The 22,866-nt window shown below is 35.1% G+C and overlaps 1 protein-coding gene and 2 non-coding genes across 5 annotated transcripts in view; 2 read left to right on the top strand and 1 right to left on the bottom strand.

Annotated features, from left to right (window-relative positions):
* LOC146537965 (BTB/POZ domain-containing protein 19) overlaps nt 1–15,052 on the bottom strand; it is a 29,697-nt gene extending 14,645 nt beyond the window's left edge. For 2 of the 3 annotated variants that reach the window (XM_085187969.1, XM_085187971.1), the window contains exon 1: nt 14,494–15,051. In XM_085187969.1, the coding sequence (XP_085044095.1) occupies nt 14,494–14,669 (176 nt within the window). In that variant the 5' untranslated portion in view covers nt 14,670–15,051. Of the gene's footprint in view, nt 1–14,493 lie in introns of all 3 variants that reach the window. The other variant, XM_085187972.1, reaches the window with a different exon arrangement.
* Nucleotides 15,053–15,379: 327 nt separating this feature from the next.
* Nucleotides 15,380–15,453, top strand: TRNAN-GUU (transfer RNA asparagine (anticodon GUU)). The gene has a single exon. It is a non-coding gene; the product is annotated as a tRNA-Asn (tRNA).
* A 5,983-nt stretch (nt 15,454–21,436) lies between these two features.
* Nucleotides 21,437–21,508, top strand: TRNAG-UCC (transfer RNA glycine (anticodon UCC)). Its single transcript has one exon. It is a non-coding gene; the product is annotated as a tRNA-Gly (tRNA).
* The last annotated feature ends 1,358 nt before the right edge of the window (nt 21,509–22,866 follow it).

Genomic DNA, 22,866 nt, shown 5'->3' with positions numbered 1-22,866 from the left:
TGACAACATCATCTTTGGATCCGTAAGGTGCCTAGCAGGCTTCTGCCGCCACGTTTCACGGAGGATTCTAATCTTCGCTGGCTCGCAGCCAGTGGGAGTCGAGGAGGAGCACTGTGAGGAGGGACATATTGCCGCAGGTTCAGGTTGGCAAATTGCCGCAGGTGAAGGTGAACAGATTTCCGCAGGTTAAGGTTAGTAGATTTTTGCAGGTTTAGGTGAGCAGATTGCCACAGATTAAAATGGGCAGATTGCTGCAGCTTAAAATGGGCTGATTGCCGCAGTTTAAAATGGGCTGATGGCCGCAAGTAAAGGTGGACAGTTTTCCGCAGGTTAAGGTGAGTAGATTTTGCAGGTTTAGTTGGGCAGATTGCCACTGATTAAAATGGGCAGATTGCCGCCGCTTAAAATGGCAGATTGCCGCAACTTAAAATGGCAGATTGCCGCAACTTAAAATGGTCAGATTGCCGCAGTTTAAAATGGGCAGATTGCCGCAGCTTAAAATGGGCAGATTGCTACAGCTTAAAATGGGCAGATTGCCGCAGCTTAAAATGGGCAGATTGTCACAGCTTAAAACGGGCAGATTGTCGCAGTTTAATATGGGCATATTGCCGCAGGTTAAGGTTAGCAGATTACTCTAGGTTCAGGTGGGCAGATTGACCCAGGTTACGTAGGTAAAAATTGGCCCTAGTTTAACATGGCAGATTGCCTTTAAATATTGTTTGTGAAAGCTGTAAATTATTTTTGTAAGAGACATTGTTACAGTCAATTATGTAAGAGTTATGAACCATAGTTATTCTCTTTTTGTTTTGTTTTTTTGGAAACACGAGGTCGTGTTTCGGTGCAGGACGGCCGAACTGTAAGACAATTGTCAGTGTGAGGGTATTTTACAGAAAATAAAATAATAATACCCACATAATTATTTATAAAAGAGGAAGGGAACGGCTATAAAAAGTGACGTTTTTGAAGGATTGAGTCAGTACGTCGTTATTCTGCCTGTCGTAAGGTGTAAAATTGTGACAGTGTTCAAGTATTTAAAATCAGTGTCATTGTTGGAACTATGCGTTTTAAAACGTGTATAAGTGTAAAGTGTTATATAGAAACAGTGTTAGAAGTGTGTATATGTAAAAGAGGAACAGTAAATTATGGTTATTTAAGTATTTTCTTATACTTACCACCTGACATTTTTACAATATATATTTTTAAATTCTAACATCGATTGCAATCAGTTTACTATCATTGACGTTTTACTGGAGTGGGAATCGAACCCACTAGCTGACCCGTTTAAAGTGCTCCTGCGCCGCGAGTGCGAGCTCTCAAGATATTTATTGTATTCAAAGCCAGAGTGAGTTAATAACTTCTATAGATTCAGTCTCGAAAGTTTTAAGCGTCACATTTCGTCGTTATTAAAAACCGATAATCAGGCGATAGACGGCGCGGGTCTACGATGGACTTTGGAAAGTGCTCCTCGAATGAGCACCCTGGAAAGTTTGCCAAGTCTGTTACACTTGGATTGTTATTTAATTTTTGTATGAGACTTTGTATGTTAAGATGATGATAGAAAAGAAATTGTTAAGAATAGACGTATGTAGTTGTCAATTTAGGGAGATAATTTGTTTTTACGGTTCCCTGCCTCAAACGGTAGAAACGGAACCCTTATAGGATCACTTTGTTGTCCGTCTGTCAAGACCATTTATCTCGAGGTTGTGTTTATCAAGCTAAAATTAATATCAAATATTCAAATCTACTTTAGATTTGAACCCTTTAAGAAAACAAACAAATCGCCGAGTAATCGAGACCTATAGGGTAGTTCCCGTCTCGTTCTCCCCAAGGAGAAACAGGAACTAGAAGGACCAAGCTGGATTAAAAAATTTCAACTAGCTCGTACAATCACTACATCTAATGTAACCTAGTTAACGATAACAAAATAATAAATGTCCTACACCGAACGAATTCAGTATCATTTATTGCACCTAGTAGACACCGCGCGGATCCGTCCTTGCTACCAAGTAAGGGGCCGACAGCATTGATCAACGAACTGCAATGCACTCAATGATTTAGATAACCTTTAAACAAGACAAATGCGACTGTGCTGGCCACTTGGCCTACTGTGTTGTTGTTCCGGAAAGAAAACCTCGTGTGCTGGACATTACACACTGATGGAGCGAGGCGTAGGCTTAGACCTCAGACCATTAATGGAGGACGGCGGCCACCGGCCAGTGTAATCGCTGCGGTCGATGTTTGACAATACATTAATCACTTAGGTTGTATCTCGCGTTCGTCATTCGTTTTGTCAATCTCTTGTAGATTGCTTTCATTACGTTGCTAATGAAACATATTTCCATAAGTTTTGGTCTTAATAATGTCCAAGATAACACAAATTGGCCGTCATAACATAGCGTTACAGCGTTAGACTGTGCCAAAAACGACGGTTGCGGATTCGATTTCCATTCGGGGGTACGAATTATGTTAATTTGGTCGCTCTGATAACTAACTCAAGCGCGACATTGACTGCCGCCAGCGCTACGTGAGGAACGTAGTGTCTTAACGTTAGGTTCCCTCTGCCTACTTTGTTATACTATCTATTATTTCTACTCCCACTAGTAGAAAGTCGACCCCACTTTCATAATGAATACAGTTAGAAACTTAATTTTCACTACTATAGTATCATATTAAAATAATGTCAGCTATTTCATTTGTGGAGGAAAATTTTATTAATAAATATCCTCGTGCGGAACCGTTATTTATCATAAATTCAATATACACCTACTTACTCTATGTAGGTCCGTTACTAGTTAGTTACATTAGAATAATTACAAATATTGTAGCTTCTATATTAAAATTCACAATAATCGTAAAATTAAAAAAATACCTACCAATTAAAATGAATGTTATGGATACTGCCACTGTCATTAAGCTTTACATATTGAAACTTTAATTACATGTACCTATATAATTTCCGCCATGTCCCGCTTGCGTCACGGCCTCACCGCGACAATTAATAACAACGTCAAGAACTAATCACGTAAGTTTTGTCGCAAACTTCAAATAGTTAAAAGTTAACACGGAGTTATAATGATGCGGCCCCCGCTTCCCGCCATTGCAACTGACACGCGGTACGTCAGACATTTGTTATCTATATTTGGTAATCAGGACTTTAGTTTTGATATTTTGTCAAAAATACATAAAATATAATATTTTTAAGTTGTCTATTGTCAATACTGAGTAAGTGGCTTACAATGAAGAATATTTTCAGTGACTGTTATTTTAAAATATAAAGCAGTAGTTACCAGTATATAATTATGTAAATTATATTGTAGTCCCGGTTGCATAGAAAATGCTCATAAAATAGTAATTAAAATTTAAAACATAAACAAAATGTATGTAATACAGGCACTATACTGAGGCTGTAGCTGTAGGCCCGGGGTTGGGCGTTAGACACAAGTGTCCAGCCCCGGCAATGATTGATGACGTCACGTCCGCCTCCCTGTCACCTGTCACGGCAGCGTCTCGATACGCAATCTGCATTACCGCGATGAACGTGACAACGATTAATCTCCCGCATATTTTATTAGCGATGTTCCAGATCGATATCGGGGAAATTAGCTTTGGTTAGGTTTTCGGTCGGGTAACGGTACGAAGTGAGTTATGTAGGAGATTATAGCAGATGCGCAGTGGCACTAATTATATAGTTTCAATTAAAAATAAGTAAATCGTGGGAAACATAGTGGAGTTGAATAATAATCTCAATTTTTCGAGTGCAACTCAAGCCAGTTCTAATACTATCATTTTAATGAGATCGCCTACAGCAAGCAGTCATTACCTATATATGTATATGTTAGACATCTACATTATATTACAAGAATAAGTACACAAACCAGCTAGCTAGCAGCTGAGACTGCATGCATGCATATGATATGCCATCTCCATAAGTTAAATCAGAACATTTTTTTAGTTACAGAAATCACTTTGAACGTTTATAGGTACTCGTATATAACTTAATAAACTAATCAACCAACCATACAGTTTGTTTCTTTTAGCTTGTATCCTGCATATAGCAGGTTCCGTTCCCGTTCCCAGTGCTGGTTACCAGAGCGAGGAAATGAAAATGTTACATACTTCATTTCCTCGAGTGGGAAGCGAATCCACAACATGTCGCGTCAGCAATCGCATGCTTGTGCCGCTGCGCTACGATAGGCAGTACAGTTCCCCTATACAGTTTCATTCAGGCTGTGGGTTCGATTCCCGTTCGGAGGACTGAACTATTTTTATTTTCTCACTTTGTCAAGAAGACTACGCTGGCTTCCCCCGCAAGAAAGCTGTACCTATATTGGCGCCAGTTGTAAATTACAGACCGACGTTAGAGTGCTATGAATAGCTTATTTTCAACGTCTTAGTCTTCAGTACTATATTTAAGTTATTAAAGAGATTGCAACTATTTGTATTTGTAAATTATGGTATGACATTTTTTATATATTTTGATTGCAATGGCAGGGTAAAGTAGGTTGCGATATTTATGTAAATAAAACATCCTAGTAGGTATATTCACACAGTCGCAATAAGAAATAGTACCTTTTATCGAAATTAAATTGACAAGTAAAACCCGACCACTGATAATAATCGTGCTCTAACATGCCGTGCTTTATCCTCTTATATAATAAAAGTATATATCATCTCTAAAAAGTATAAAACAAGAAAATATCCTCACTTGAAATTGTTACGTACAAGTTATTCAATATAATAAATAATAAAGTTATCGTTTTAAAATAAAACGTCATTTGTAAAGTAGAACATAAACACTTACCTGTCAAAGCCATGGGAATCGGTGCGGCGTGAGCGGGCCTTTGTGCAGATATCAAAATTCATTTTTAATATTGATTGATTGTTTAATATAACACTATAGTTCATAATAAATGTAGATTAAACTTTTTACGCATGATTTGATATTAAAATAATTAATAAAATTATCAATACTATTTACAAATAGGTAATTACTAAATATTAATTTATTTCGTATTGAGTTTTCGTAGGTTCTCGTATAATATTATAAAACTCGTTTACTATTTAATTTTTATACGATTTTCTATCAAAATAATTATACAAATATAAATAATAATGAAAATTTAATAGTATGTTCGATAAGTATTTTAATTAATGGCAACTATTACAATGCTTTTAATTATCTGTGTAAGAACAGAACTTAGCCGCGGAACGGCTAAGTTCTGTTGTATTTACATTATTTTGTTCGACTTTAGACGTTGAATAATTATTAAGTGTTTTAAATTATTTGGATGTTGTTTAATATTAATTTTATCATTAATTGGATTTCTAAAATCGTGATGAATGTTTCGTGATCGTGATGATGTGATTACTGAGTATTTTTCTCACATGTGAAACTATTGTGTATTAGTATTTGAGTGTACTATCAAAACATACATTCTTTTAAGACATTACAAACAAATGTTGAGTTTTTAATATTACTTATGATGTAAATATTAATGCTAGTAAAAGGAGAATGCGCCAACGGCGATGTAACACTAATGTTAAATATAAGTACCTATGTATAGTAGTTCAATATCATTTTGTGTGTTAAAAATGTTGGATATAATTTTGTGGGTGGTTCAATAACCATGCATTATTTCTAAATAATCCTATATCTTATAAAACAAAGTCGCTTTTCGTGTCTGTCTGTTGTTTCTAACTCTTCTTCTTCTAAACCACCCAACGGATTTTGATACGGTCTTCACCATTAAGTCGAGTGCTTTTCGTAGAAGGTTTATATATAGTTTATTATTTGTACATTTTTATGTAAATTAACATAAATACGATAAATGTGTACAAAGTCCTACCCGTTGAGACACTTTCGCACATGCGCTCCTCTAATGGTAAGTACTACATGAAAAAAATGTACTGGAGTATTGTTCCTCTTAATAAGATCTACAAAAAAGTCCGCGAGAGCATATTCGTATCTTTTAAGAATAACGTGTAGTGATCATTTTTCTGTCTAAAAATAATAATTTCAATATATTTTTTATTGTGAGGGATATTTTTCCATAATGGTATTAATCCTTATCCTTTAAAATACTTTATTAATTATCTACGTTAAAAGAAGATAATATTTCGAAATTGCGAATAGTTTTACAGTAAAACGCATTTAATTGTTGACACATCCCGCCGTTGACACATGAGCTGTATGTTACTCAAGTTTCACTTATCCCTTACTCTCAGCATATAAATAAGTACATTAGTTACGTTGGCCATTTAATGTAGACCAAAACTGTCTTTTACTGTTTTTCATTTTAATAAGTACTTTAGAAGTTGTTACAATATCAAAAAAATCCTTGCTGCGAAACGGCTCGCCACTCGCCATGCGTCCGCCGTGCCCGCTTGCCTTACACGCATCGGTGGTTCAGTGGTAGAATGCTCGCCTGCCACGCGGGCGGCCCGGGTTCGATTCCCGGCCCATGCATTCTATTTAATTTTCCTCACAGGCAGCCACGTCGTGCTTGCTTTTCAACAGGGACAGAATACCCCCTTCAGCATTAACCACAAGCTCGAAAAAAAAACCCCGGCTGCCTCTATAGCAACGAAGATTTAGTTAGATGCGTTTGCACGTATTGGATAATTGGAGTTGAATGTATTATTTAAGCGCGATATATTTGGTTTCACATTTTTTGTAGTAGTTAGTAGTAGGTAGGTTTTTGTTTATAATTTCTTCCGTTTAAAAATAGTCATTTAACTATCTAAAAATAGTCATTTAAATATATTTTAATAAGTACTTGAAAAGATTAGTAGCACAGATTTAAAATTACGGTACCTACTAAAAATCCTTGCTGTGTAAAACAATTGGAAAATCCTTATTGAAACTACAAAAATGCGGGTCGCATTAGGGTTTAATTAATTTTCACATTATCTTAAGTGCTTTGCAAAAATACATTATATGAATAATCCAGTAGTTAAAGCGGGCGAAGCCGCAAGAGGGTCGCTAGTTTCATAATAAAGGAGATATAATAAATTCCTTAAAGTATGATTTTATTAAACAATTTTAATAAGAGCTTTGAACGTTGTTTATATTAATTATAATAAATAGGTAATTGCGTGAAAAAGAACGCGAAATATCGTTCTTTTTCGTTCGGTTATGTTTTGGTGATTGGAAAGTAGAAACTTGGCAACGCTTAGTAGTATGTGTATGTGTGCGTCACACGAAACATAGGTATGGAGAAAAATCGTGAAATGAAAAAAAAATCCTGCGTCCAAACTGTTGAGGCATCTTGATTAATTTCTTTAGCTCCGGGTATGAAATATTTTACCCTATAAGTATGCAGTTTCAGTAAAAGTAGCGCTACCTCTTCCACTCTGTATACATTATAATTTTGACGCGTACTTAGCTAACAACAAGTCTAGAGCAAGCGGGACACAATTTGCGGTATCTGACTATGATTTTCCAATGGCGCTGATGAAATGAAAAATAAAAAGAATAATAGGTATTTATTTAAGTTGTTTTCCTATATCTCTTGCAAGACAGGAAAATTTAATGATGTCTAATTCCTTTCTATAACTTGTGTCCATTTTAAAGTCATTGCTCGTTTAGTTCCATATGTCGACGGCATACGTGCAGCTATACGCGTAGTTCCGAACTTTGTTTGGGGGAATGTATCGCAAACCGCAATGCCTTTAGAAAGGAGGAAATTGTACAAAATGGGGAACAGGGTGTCTTGGCACTAGTCTCTGTCTAGTTACCGTGAAGCTGTTAAAGTAAAAAAATAACAAATAACTAAAGTTAATCTATATCTATGAGTAAGGACAGTTTAAGTCATGTCATTCAGGCGCAAGAAAGAAAACCTCCAGCGTTGGGTCGCCATTGTCGAGGCCGCAAATTGGATGTGCATTGTGCACTACTGCTGGCGACGCGCGACGGCTTATTAGACACACGGCTCACACGCGTCACACGCGTCAGCTTCGTAAGTACGACTGAAGATACTTTATAGCTCATTTTTGAATCGAAATACTGAAAAAATTCCTGATATTGTAAGGTTTTATTATTAGAATAGGTAATATAATTTGTTAATTGAAGATGTTGTGACGCAGCGGCACAGTGTCCGAATATAACGCGACAGTTGTGGGTTGGATTTCCTCTGGAGGGAAAATGAATTATTTTTATTTCCTCGCTCTGATGGCAAGACATAACAATGTCTCGAAAATTGGACGGGAAATTGAAAGCACTATAACACCTTTTGTCTATCCATCCTGCCGTGTGCGGGATATTTATCGAATTTAAAAAAAGATAAATAAAAAAACAAAATAACTATTGGCAAGGCATCATCATCGTGGCATCGTGGGCACTGTGGCAACGATAGCAATAATATGTTCTAAAATTCATAGAGCTACAAAAATTTTGTAAGAGTCAAAAAATCAACCTCCAAAATATAAGTGGAGAGTACTTGAGCGCGGTGTCACAGTGACAGAGATAACGGGGAAGTGCCAATATCGGGACCGCTCTATTTGTCGGAATATGAAACCGGGTTTACGACGTTTTATTGCAGTTCTCTTTTGGAGTATTCGGATTACCTAATAGTTTTACTTTGATTTAGTTAAATTTAGTTAATTTAGATTTAGATAAAGTTTAAAACTCGACGATGCCTAATAAAAGTAAAACAGAAAATAGTCGTACCTACTCTTACGAGCATATCTTTTTGTTTTGTTTCAATTATTATTCAATAACTGCAGCTTTCAAAGCACTTTGCTTTGTCAGAAGTAAACACGAAGTCCTGTAACAGAATTCAGCCGAAACTCTGAAATAATCCATTTTCGGCGTGCAGCTGTCGCTCCTCGCCCTCGTGGTCGTGCCTGCACGGCGCACGGCTACAGTTATCATGGAATATTTATGTAAATAAATACCCTCAAATGCGCCTTAAATTGTTCCATTTCGTAAATGTGAGACAAGTTCTCGAAAAACTTTTGTAATTGTTTACCAATTTGGCTTTTTTGTCAACGTCATTTTTGCTATGAAACTGTTTTGTCTACTTCTCACTATGATTTGAAATTTACTTCAACTTATATTTCGGGGATATTTCTTATATGCTAAGTTAGTTCCCGTTCGCGTTCACGTCATGTTTTCATAGAATATATAAATATAGAATATATAAATAGTCAGAAAGAACTGAACTGATTTATTACAAGCAGCTTCACGCTTTTTCCCGTATAGCAGGATAAATTAACTCTGCTCCTGTCCTCATTTTCCGCATAACTTTCGGGACATAGCGTGTTGATTGACGGAACTCAACTCTGCACTTTACCGTGTTACCAGAGCGAGGAAATTACAAAAATAATTCCTACTAGTGGTAATCGTACCATAACCGTCACATTCACCGTCAGACATTGCTGCTGCACCACGACGCCTTCCATTAACTGCTGTATCCTTTAAAATAATGGCCATCTTTATCGAATAATGTTATGATTATTTACTTTAAATCTTTAGTGGAACCTGCAAAGAGCATCTTGTTATATTACTCTGTTCTCCACTCTCCGTCCGTACTTTTTTGTCATAATAAAAAAACCATGGCCACCCTATAATAGGTGTGAGTATGAATGTAAACTTATAATTACAGAACATATTTGTTTGTCAGCCGCCCGCAGCCCGCCCGCAGCCCGCCCGCGCTCGTCCATTGTGTTTGCACCTCAACTTTTCTCATTTACACCCATTGTGGCCCGTAATGCGACGTGTTCGTGTTATTTGTATTGTAATTGTAGGAGAGCGGCTGCTGGCGTTAAAAATACTGAAAAAATACTACGGTTTCTGCGCAATTGTCTATTTACATGAAGTTATAAGTGCGGTCGCATTCCGCGTCGTGCAGGCGCGGCGCAGGGGGCTCCAATACAATGTTAGTTTAGAGAAAAGTTGGCCTTCGGTCAACCATTAATTGGGAAAATTTAGATATTTACATTATAGTTAGCTTTTCATTTATGATAAGTGAACATAGCCGTATCTAATTTTTCTCTACCTAGTCTAACTTCTCACTAGTTTTCAGGCTTCCGTAACTGAAAAGAAAAAAAAACGAAACCTTTATGGGATCACTTCTTTGTCTATCGTTTGTCCGTCTGTCAAGACCATTTTTCACTAGACCTTGTGCAAGTATTAACCGAAATTAATTAGTATTAAATATTATCAAATCTTCGTAGATTTGAATATTTCAGCAGAGAAAACATCTATACAATCGAAAGATACGAATTTTTGCTGAATTTTGTATGAAACTCGCCGTTCTTGAAAGAACCAATCCTGAACCTATTATGAAACTCTTGATGGGCGAGTTCGACTCGCATTCGACCGGCATCTATAATACAAACATGCAAACAACGCGGGCAGAGAGAACAAAGGAAGGGAAGGGAAGGGAAGGGAAGGTGCAATGCCACTATGACAACAACAATTAACATATTTAAACATATACTCGTATGTACCAAAATCAAAATGAATCGACAACGATATTTTAAATATAACATGTTTTATTTAAGCAACAACCAACAATTATTAGGCACTTCATCGTCTGCAGCGTCTGAATACACCATAATTCCTTAGGCTAGGGCTCAATGGTTTCAGTTTGCAATTTGCAGCGGATTCAAAGAGATCTGATGACTCCTGATTATGAACTAATTAGCAGGTTGACAGTACGCGGCGCTGGGTCCTATATTACGACACTTAATTACAGGGTAGACTGATTGATGGCACGATCGACGCACTTTGTGCACACTCGTACACTCGGAGCCCGCCCGCCTAGGCGTGCCTACTTTGACAAACTTTGATGTCGTGGGCGCACTTAGAACAATGGACACTGTATTTATTCTATATTATATATTTAATTATACAACTTCACGCTCCTTGAGTGGCGGAATTTAATACTGCTCTTTTCTTTTGCTTTCGCCATATTTAATTATTAATAATTTAAATAGTAATTTAATAGGTAACGTAATTGAAAATTTCTATTGTGCTTGTCTTGGTAATCTGACTAATGTCGTTATTAGATACTAAAGAGAAACCCTATCTAATTGGGCACAATACAAATGATACATTCTAGACGTATGGAGGTAACTCTGACCGCAGCACGCAAGTTTCAAGCCAGTAGTTTTCGAGATTAGCGCATTCAGCCGAACAGAAAGTAGGTGTCATTACACAAAATGACAAATATATGTATATTTATTTTTGTTTGATTTTATTTAAATCAATTAACAAAAAAAAAATGATTATATTTAAGTACGTACTTGTAAAACACAGTTTACACAAAAGCGAGTAATCAATGGAGGTGTTTTCGCTAAACGCCGGCGCGGCGGTTATTAATAAAAAACGCTTATCACGAAGATTGATAGGCATGAGCGCGAACTTTTTAAATTAATCATCTCGCGCAGCTGCCACTTCCCTCGCCTTCCCGCACCGCACGCCGCACGCGGGGCGTGTACTATTATGTAAAATGCTATTTGCTTTTAAGTAAACAGCTTAGCTTGTTTGAATGTTTTTCTACTAAACTCCGTGCAATTTCTCTTGTGTAAGTGAAAACAATTACAAGTTTGTTACGTCACTCCGCCTTCCACCCATTTTTGGAAGCGAAAAAAATTAGGTATAGGAACAGTTTTTTAAAAGATATTTTTTCTTATACTGAGTATCAGCGCCTAAGTGTCCATAATACGATTTTCATCGGGATAACTGACTTTCTAATTTCTATTTTTTTTCGACGCAGGCTTACGTCATAAAAATTCCACTCTTCGCCACTGCAAACTACTTATTTTTTGTGCATAAATTGGTAGCGATCTTCAAGAGACTATTCTTTGCCATCAGAGTACTTCCTCTAAATTGTTCCATTCTGGTCGAAATACTAACTAGGTACTTCAGTATTGCTGTCTACCTACCTCTAGGCGTATACATATTTTATATTAGACAGCAAACCTAATTGTTTGGTAAAGTTAGTTTCAGAGTTTGGTATAAACCATTCACAATCACTGGAGCATATTGTTAACTGGCCGAGCTCGAAGTATTTTCATTTGTCACTATGGCAAGAAGAGTAACCGCGGCGTTAAGTTCCGCATGCCAACACGATACTGGGTTTCGTCGGTACGTCGCCCGAATGGGGACTCGAGCGGGCCAAAGAAGAAACCTGGTATAAAGACACTGCCACTCCGTTCCCCACTTTACACCCCATTTCTAGACATTTCGTATAGGTTAGCGGAGCAGAGGTACACTCACGACATACCATATACGAGTATATTGTGTTTAATACGACCGCATTAGGTACTATTAATATAATATTTATTACGTTTTACAAACTTTTACATGACTCATAAATTATTAAGAATTGCCAAGTAAATAACACACTCGGAACTATCCGCATATGAGCACTCGTATATCACGCAAAGGAAAGTTTTAGTGCGAATGTTATTTTTCCAATATCTCTTTAGAAATAAGTATTATGTAGAGTTGACGAAGTTGGCGAATAACTTTAGGAGTGTACAGTTGTCGGTCTATAGCGCGCCGCTTGGCCCAGCCCACCCCTCGCTGGACTCAGGGTGACCAATATTTACGTAAAAAAACGTTTGATACGTCATTCTGTTTGCTCAGAATGTAATAAACTGTTTATTTAATTTGGCGTCAACCAACGACGGCTGTGGATTTTATTCCTACTCAGGGATTTTTTTTTCATTTGTTTGCTCTAGTTACACAAAGCGCGGCGGTGAGTTTCGCCACTTAACACACAATCTCTCTATAGCAATTGGACTAATAAATAGGAAAAGAATTTAGCAACTCCAACCAATAGTCCCTGAAAATAGCGCGTTCGACTAAATAAACTATTGGTATAGAAAAGCAAATAAAACCCAGCAATAAGATACTTGTATATAACTGGGCACTCTAAGCAGACCACACGTTACCCAGCAGTATCTTTATTCAGATGCAAATTTGCCTCCATTTTTGTGCGACCATCTTGGACAGTCATATTGTCCTTGCGGCCGGAATAATTTTGCCACGGGCGGCTCTATTAGCATAGAGTTCTGTAAAGTGATACTGGTGTACCTTTTTTATGGAAATAATAAAGAATTGTATTCTTATTATATAGTCGCTTTTGTTTGGTTACGTATGTTTGTATTTTTAATTAATTTTATACCTGATAAAATTGTAATAAATACTTTTATCAGGTATAAATTAATTAAGTAAATGTATCTATTAAAGTTATAGCAACAAAATAATCAGACAAAATTGGTGAATTTTCGTTAAGATATTTAACTTGAGCGCGTTTATTTTTTCATTTAGCAGACTATAAAATCGTCAATAATGAAAATGTGAATGAAGAATACTTTTTTTTTCGAACATGAGGTTAATTCTATTAGCCCTATTTGGGTCGCAGAGAGTCTCTCCCTGAATGCAAGCATAATAATAATCTACGTATTTTTTTGTTGTGTATAATTTTTTTTATAAGAAATAATACATCATTAAATTAATATTGTACAGCGTCATCTATATTCCCGAAAATATTTGCAGAATTCACCAATAGATGTCGCTAGTAAGTGCTTAAATAAAGATTTTTCAAATATATCCCTATTCTACCAATTTCAGTAAGCTTTCATTTAAATTTATTGATGTATCAATATTTAAATGTCACTAGAATTATTGAAATACTAAAAATAAAACAAATTAAGTTCTTTATTATGGCCTCAGCTAAGTGTTATTAATATTTATAGTTAAGGATTTTAATAATTTATATACTGAACATAGAGTGTTTGTTATATTTGGATCTTAAGCTCTGCTTCTTAATTCAAATTTGCAAAATTTGTTATAATTTTTTTGGTAAACCATTTATAACAATTTATTTCTTATTGTATGAAATAATTTGAAATAATATTCACATTTTGAGCAAACTACTCTGTAGCTTATAACTACACTATACAAACTATTCTAAATTATTCTTATATATTCATAAAAATAAATATTAAATATTGTGGCCTAGTCTTATCTGTAAAAGTAAATTCAAAGAACACAAGTCAAGAGTAATGTTATTAGATATTCATATAACATTTTAATAAAAAGAACTAAGCAGAATATGCTCAGGTCCTTTTAATCATAAATATATAATCTTTATCATATTGAAATTTATAATGGAAATTAAGTTACATTTATTGCATTTCATATCATAAAATGATAACAAAATATTTCTGACTATCTTGGCTACTTTTTTTATAAATAATGTTAACAAAAATGTAATAGGAGTACTTACTTAATGAAATAACTATAAATAAGAAAACACTTTTTTAGTACTCATAGAAATAATAAATGAAATTTTAATTTCTAATTTCCATTAGAAAGCATTGCAATAAAAAAATATAACAAAAACATTACATAGATATAAAAAAATAGTCTATGGTAATAAATCTTTTGCCTCTGTAGTCTGTAGCATTATTTGAAATATTTATAAAACCAATTAAAATATATGTTTAACTTTCAATTTAAGCTAATTGTCTTACCTGGCTATTAATATAATCTTGTGAGCATAGACTTTCTCCTCAGCATTGCCAAGTATAAACACTATATCAGCTGAATCCTGATCTTCAGCCAGCCTTTGCAGATCTCGAAGAAGTCCAGGTAGTCCAGCTCGTTCCACAGAAGCGGTACAACAAGTACCGGCGACTCTTCCAGCCATATTTATAATTTTATTAAACTGAATTGAGCTTTGAACTTTTATTGTGTAGACCTAATTTAATATATTTCAGTCACTTTCACTTATAGACACTTAAACATTGTATAATTAAAGACAAAAAACTAATATGAAACTTAAACGTCACAATGAAACATAAGCTTTGTGTTTGTTTGTCAACAAAATAATTTTATTTAATTTAAGAATTTCACAAAGACACACACGAACTAATATACAATGGTATTTTAATGAATGAAACTAAGCTTTAATTGCTTATATTTGGTCACTTAATTAAAGAAACATTGTAAATTGATAAGTTCAGGTCGAATCTCAGTGTAACTAAATAACACGTGCTTAGTTCACTATTGTTGAGATTGAGCAGGTACGAAACAGGTTTTATAAGTTCAATAGGGTTGCCGCTTGAAAAACTTATGCATTACGCCATCTTAAGAGGAAAACAAAGGTATTTATTTGTTTTCAAGAATATTAAAAATATTTACTAAGTTAAGTAAGTACTAAGTTGATATTTGGACTAACTATTTTATTTAAAAGACTTAACTGTTAAATTATTTCATAAAAATTGTTTGGAACAATGATTGATTTAAATTTTGAATATATCAGCTTTGCATTAGAACTAAAACATTTTCTATACAAATAAATATTTTATATTTTCTACAGTTAGATACTAGATATGTATTTAGGCCAACAGTTCAAGTGCCTCCGTGGCGCAATCGGCTAGCGCGTTCGGCTGTTAACCGAAAGGTTGGTGGTTCGAGCCCACCCGGGGGCGTGCTCTTTTTGTTTCCTTATAAATTATCTTTATTTTTTTTTTGTGAATATTTTTTTCCTTACGTGTATATATGTATGTGTTTTTATGTAAATAGCTAATGTTAAGCTGATAAGTTAATAATAATTGTTGTGCAAAATGGACAAATAATGTCGATTTAGTTTGATTTTATTTATTTGTTAATGTCTTACATGGAAAAAATATAAATGTAAACTGAATATTTCATTTGTAGAAAGCACTAGATTCCTAGGTTTCCTCTGCCTGCCCCGCTATGTGCGGGATACAGCGTGAAGCTAATAAAATATTAGTTATTAGCATACTAATTTCATTGAACGTTGTTTGGCTTATTTGAAGAATATTACGGCCTCACGAGTATCACAGTAAGAATAAAAATCCTTAAATGTAAATATTAATCCCACAACTGACGAACCTTCATCGATTTTATGGCACCCGTCAAAGAGGCCCTGTCGCGACCACCGGTATAGTAGGTACAGGGCTTCCATTAAGTATAATTGTAATGTATAAAGAATCATCAAATTCAAATTACACAAACACACGTTTCAAAAAGAAATCAATATCAATATTAGTAACGATAATACTATATTATTTAACGTCATTCACAAATAACGTTTCACAAAGGCCCTGATAGCTCCTGATAGCTTCAGTTCAGTTGACGTTTGGGAAATTGCGCCAGTTCCGCCAACTTGGAACATGTGCCCGACTTGTGACTTCATATTAGTTAGCGTTTCTAATTAATGTTTAACATTTTTGTTATCTTTTTTGAGGCGTCTAAGTGTAAACGTGATGGCGGTGGGTTCGATTCCCTCTCGAAGGTGAGATTTTTTTCACTCTGGTAGCAAGACAAAGTGCGACGTTGGATTCTGCTTCTCAACACCTGGAAAACGGACTGCTTTAAGATTAGGTTCTTTGCATATATTACAGCGTAAAAGTATCTGGATATATATTATTTTATGTGACTGTGGGGTGTAGTGACGCATCACTACATCACAGTCTATAGGTACTCTATTAATATTAAATCTCTTTTAAACAAACGGAACTTTTTATCTTTTATAAATAAAGGATTCTGGTAATAAACTTAGCTATTTGATAAGAATGGCTCGAATGACAGACAGTTCGGAAATTACAGAAAGGGTGCTTTTTCCTATTATATGTATGAAGAATGATTGCAGATGTATATATGTGTATTTTTATTATCACCTATAATATGAAGTATATAAGTATAAAATCTTCTTAGTATAAAAGTAATTTACATAATATTTTCGGACTATACATTTTGATTTTGCTAAAAGTTAACAGAAACAACATTATCTAAGATTGTTTTGACCCTTCTCCGCAAAGAGATTTTTATTCTTCATGCCGCTTTTTAATGATAGGAGAGCAATAAACATATATATAACTTGTAGTATATTTTGAAGTTTAATTTGGATTCACAACTATAATGTTAAAGGCGCATGTAAGTACTCTTCGCTGGGGCGGCTGGTCCCACTTACACTTGCGCTGTCTTGAACATCTAAATCGATGATGATATGATCTGTGTATGATGATATGATAGTAGATACGTGATAGCGACTATCGTTTATACAGGAATCGCTTTTGACCGACTCCCACGAGGGAGGTCACTTTCGAGGTCTTCAGCGGAGAACGGGGCGTTGCTATATGCTATGTAAGAAAACGACAATTTCAAATGCGGCAATTTAATATCAATTGCCTATTTAACCTTAAAACGTATGTTTCGTTCAAATTTCGAACATAAGAGTTTTCCCCCGTGTGTTTTCGTTGTTATTTTTGCTAACTCTATTGTAATGTTAAGTATACTGAAATTGGTTAAAATAGAAATAAATTATCTGAGGCAAATAAATAAACAATTTAATTTAATTTCATAAGCAATATAAACTACCAGCCTCGGGAACCTTCTGTTGTTACTTCCAAACCGATTAATCAAGTAAATAGCTAAAGAAACGTAAGTTATTGCGTATTTATGTTTATCATAAATATATAAACGAATCGGGAGCATTATGTGTGAGGAAAACCTTCCCAAATTCTACCTTAAAGTGAAACTATTAAGATTTCAAACTATTTCAGTTCGTACGCGGTAATCATATTTTATTGTATGTTTATACAGATGCTATCGGGAAGTACTGACAGATAAACGGTCGCCTGGTTCTCGTGAACGTCACCATACGTTATTGGCTTTCACTGAAGTGGAGTTTGGAGAATAATACCTAAGTTTATTTTGTACTGACTACTGGCCCGCTGACGCTCTAATGGCGGCTTTGTGTTTGTTTCGTTTACGATTTAATCGTCCAAGGTTAATGTCTATCGTTGATGAGGTGGATTGTGTGGCTTGGATAGAGTCGCTGCGTGTTACTTATAGTACATTTGTGTTATAATGGTTGTCACTTGTATTAAACTGTCGCTTTCTTGGTGATTTTGGACTGTATCTCAGTATATTAGAGTTACTCCAGGCTTAAGCAAAAAAATATTTTTTAGAAAACACATGAACACAAACACAACACATGAAATGATTAAAACTAAAAAAGATAAAAATAATTTGTAGGTACAGATAATTAATTAGAGTAAAAGCATCAATGTGCATGTAGGTAATAAAAAAGAAATCTTTTTTAAATCTATACTAATATAATAAAGCTAGTATATTCATATAGAACTATTATGGTTTGTAACTTAAAACCTCTGCTAATTTAAGCTTGTACGAGGATGTTTGCAATTTAGATGGTGCTTGTTACAGGAAGTCGTGAGAAAAGTTGGTAAAAATGTAACGTTGTAATACCTACGGCAGTTATGTCAGTTTATTACATTTTTTGTATTACATTAATACAATTTTGATTACATTAATAGATAAAAAGATGTGAAGAGTCATTCTGACATAAAATTCTTCTTTAGGAAATATTTTTTTAGCTTCATGCAGCAATGTAAACAGAGAAAACCTAGGACACTTAAGACAGTCACACACTCTGACTCCGTGTCCTCCTGCGTGTTAAGTGGCGGAGCTCAAGGTCTCGTATAACATTCGTAATTCGTCTCCAAGTAAACTCAAACATGACCGTGATCAATCACTGTCGGCGCAGTGATAAACCTACTATTTACATTTGATAATCCGGACGTTTAATAGAGGGATTATTTCCTTTCTGGCGTGTTTGCTAACACGTGTATGCGTGATAGCCGGCTATCTGTTCCTGTTGATAAGGAGACGGTCAGAAATATGTGTCCTAAGTCATTCTAACTTTTATTTACTTTCATACATGGTTAATTGCCAGGAGAGTTACTAAATGAATTCGCATATGTTTTATGATAATAACCATTAAAACTAGTATAATTATCTGCATAATAAGCATATTATACGATATCGATATTATAGATTCCAACGAACTAAGCACGTGGACGCGCGTCGGTGAGAAGATTGTGGATGAAAGGTGAAAAGTTTAAGGCAATAAATTAGTATTTGTTTATTTTTATCCGAATTCAAAGAAGGAAGTTGGATTTTGAACATTTTATTTATTTTTTTCCGTTATTTGTAAACCGATTTCTAAAAATATTTTCTTATGTTAATAACATGTAGTTAGATATGTTTTTTCAGAAGGATGTGTCGTTGGGACTTATCATTTCCGCCAGGTACTCCCTCCTCGTCCTCTTTCAAAATATGTAAAGAACAAAGGAGTCAATGAATGACTTTTGATCGCCAAATTGTCTATCAATTCACTAAAGTTAATGACCCAGGCCCAACATTTTAGATGATCTGATACAAATTAATTAGGACTTTTTCCTAGCTTAGGTAAGTACCTACATATACATTCTCTCAAATCCACTCATTTGATATATATTTATTTGCTAGAACTTGTGTATACAAATATTAAAGCTTTTTGAAGGAATGTTGCTTAATTTAAGTTTTGTATCAACTAATATTAATATGTACATTGCATTTTTCAGTGTTTAGTACCTTTAGTAGTACAATACGTAATAAGTTGCTTCAGAAAACATACAATTATAGCACACGCTTAGCACAATAGCCTTTGCATACTTGAAACAAAGAAAACAACAAAGCAGCTCTATCATTCACATTATTATCACATTCCTATTTTCCTTCAAAGCAATAATACACAGCTTAACCCTTGAATGCGAGATGTGGACCTTCAGGACCGATGCGATCCGCCCGCGGTTACCCCACAAAGGAATCAATTACGCGTCGCGCCTGCCGCCGCCCCCCCCCCCCGCCCGTGTAAAGTAGAAAGAAACAATATCGCTTCAACTCTTCGCGCAGACTCTTCACGGGCTCTGTGTGCGCGCTCCTGTGAAGAATTATGTAAGATTAGACATTACTGTTTTTTTCTAAATAAAAGTAAAAATAAAACATTTAGATATATTGTATGTTTGGGTACTGCTATTACTCTTAAATCAAATATGATTTGGTACATTATTGTATGTAATAAGCACAGCTTATTATTTACAAGCACATATAATTCAGAATATATACAACTTAATTATTATAGTTAAGTTATATATATTCCGAATGAATATATCAATAATAAGTATATTAAAATAAACCTACAGATTAGAAAAAATACTCCATCAAAGAAATCTATAAACAATATATAGAATGTAGAAACGACCACCATCTGTCTCGCACGAGCGCAAGAGCACTAGCCACGAGCCTAACCTCTTCCAATTCTATCCGTTGGTGAGCGTCTATCCGAGGCGGCGTCCTTTGACGCGAGATCAAAGCACGCGAGCTTCTATTAGCCCTGATTACTGCGTCGAGGGCCCCTCGCGCCCCGAAAGCGCTGCATTGTCTCAGTCGCAACCTCCGGGTTAAGATGCGCTCTAGAGCCATTGCAAGTTTAATTAGCTCTGTCACATTTTAGAGTTTTTTAGCGAGATTACAGGTGCAGGTGCAGGTGCAGGTGCAGGTGGGTGGCTTTGAAACGAGGACCGTTAGTCTCGAGTGTCTGTTTGTATCACTTCAGATATAAGTACTTGTTTACTGGGATTGGATTCTTAAATGATTATTTGTTGATATTAGCAGAATGGCCTGGAGCTATATTTAGTAGCTAAGACCGCTCGTAGTGAAGTGGAATAGTGTCTTAATGTAAACGCAACGTTGGTGGACTCGATCCAAACTTAGGAGAATCATTATATTGAAATTATTTTCTGTAATAGGTAAGGAAATAAAATGTCTGTAATAACATACAAGCTAACAACTAACCAAATATAATATATTTTTTTATATAGGTATACTTACAAAGGTGTGATTGAACATTTTTTATAAATAAATATAACACGCGCCAAATTAAATGTAATAACTACCTGTTACAAAGTGCGACTGTTGTTGGTTGAGATTATTTTTAAAGTACAAAAGCTACTCGCTCTGATAGCAAAACAATACGCGTTGAGCCTCGAGTTGAGAACGGAGTGTCCTAACACTAGGCTTAGCGGAGTGTATCTATTCTACGATAGCGACTTGAGCTAGTACTTGAGGTACACCGTACACGACAGCAGACAGGTGATAGTTGTATAGACATGCCTTATTTGAACTAGTCAAATGTATCTAAAATATATATATTTGAAATAAATGTTTATTATGAGTGGTGAGGTCCTCATGGCACAGGGCGACAGCCGTGCGCTAACTGCGATCGCGATGGTTTTTGGGTACGATTATCAAAAAGGGGACTTATTTAGTTTCACTTTTAGATTTAGTTGCTCTTTTGCTATACTGGTAACAAGACAAACCCGGCATTTAATTCCACTACGTACTTAACAAGCAAGGAACGGAGCGTTTTAACACTATTTTAATGAGATCTGAGAAATGAAAATAAATGTTTAAATGTAATGAAATATATATTTTTATTTTCTTTCTTTATAAATAAAATTTTAAATATATTAATATTATCAAATCAATAAAAAGTACCAATTGTTATGACAATCACGAGAAATTTCATATCAGGCAAAAGTGGCGTTGGTGGTGTAATGGTCAGCATAGTTGCCTTCCAAGCAGTTGATCCGGGTTCGATTCCCGGCCAACGCACACGTTTTGCTTTTTTTTATTTATATTTTTTATAAATAAAAATAAGAGTGTAGAAGTTTATTTATTCTCATATTTATTTAGTTTTTTTTCTAAGCACAGTTCAGTATTTTTATGTATCATCAATCGCGTAAAATTAAAATATTATTTTTTCAATTTTTATCTTAGTCTTGTATTTTATGTGTATTATTATAGATTACTTTATCTTCTTATTACAGCATGAACTACCGATGAGGCTTATTTTTACTTCAAAAACTCGCCAATAGATGGCGTTAATAGTCCCTTTAGCGGCTTTGACCGCTTAATCGCAATTTTAGCCTAAGTGTTTTAGTGATATATTGCTGTTGTAGCTATTCACTCGAGATACATTATGAATGACGTCGACCTTTTTATAGTAAAAGCCAAAACTTGGAGGTACTAATTATACAGGGTGGAATTGTCAGCACCACTTTAAATGAAACCACAGTTTTAACTACCCTATAAAAGCCTCATATAATTCTGAAAAACAAAAATTCCCAAAAAAGAAAAAGTTATTTTTTCAAACAAAATAAATAATAAAATTATCGTTTTAAAATAAAACGTCATTTGTAAAGTATAACATAGGCACGCACACACTTACCTGTCAAATCGGAAACGTCGCACACGTATGTGTGCGTCACACGAAATACAGGTATGGATAAAAATCGTGAAATGAAAAAAAATTCCTACGTCCAAACTGTTGAGGTACCTTGATTAATTTCTTAGGTGTGGGTTTGAAATATATTACCCTATACGCAGTTTCAATAAAAGAAGCGCTGCCTCTTCCACCCTGTATATTGACAATCTACAACATAAATAATAGTACAATAAGTATCAGAACAATCCCTAACGTCAACTGAAATTGTCCAACACTTAAGAAATTAGAAACCAAAAAATACAAACACCTCGGTTATGAAGAGAACCTACAACAATCACACAGGCAACTGCGCCACAAGTCACTACCATAAATGAATTCCTAGAGAATAATTTTTAATTTAGATCAAACTACTCGGTTGTCCCCTTCCTTCACCTTAAGATGGGGGAGCTTAACGATAGCAATTAGAAGTAAATCGTGCGGAAGCTGCACAGGATATTGTGTTTTCTCTCAACAGCACACACCCCACGAGATAACCAAACATTATTATAACACTATGATGGAGTCAATATTTGTATAAGGAATCAATATATCGGTGGATACTCAAGTGGATAAAGAACGTTTGCTAACACGTTTGTTCATACATTTAGAGAAAGTGTATAAAACCTTTAATTAAATCTTGGAGTATTTTTTTCAGCTTCACGCTGCATCCCATTTGTAGGTGGGTAGGCAGAGAGAACCTACCTAG

Source organism: Heliconius melpomene, chromosome 7 (assembly GCF_056956725.1).
Source record: "Heliconius melpomene rosina isolate 202511_hmr_F chromosome 7, ASM5695672v1, whole genome shotgun sequence".
NCBI lineage: Eukaryota > Metazoa > Arthropoda > Insecta > Lepidoptera > Nymphalidae > Heliconius > Heliconius melpomene.
This window is presented reverse-complemented; position numbering and strand designations above follow the sequence as displayed.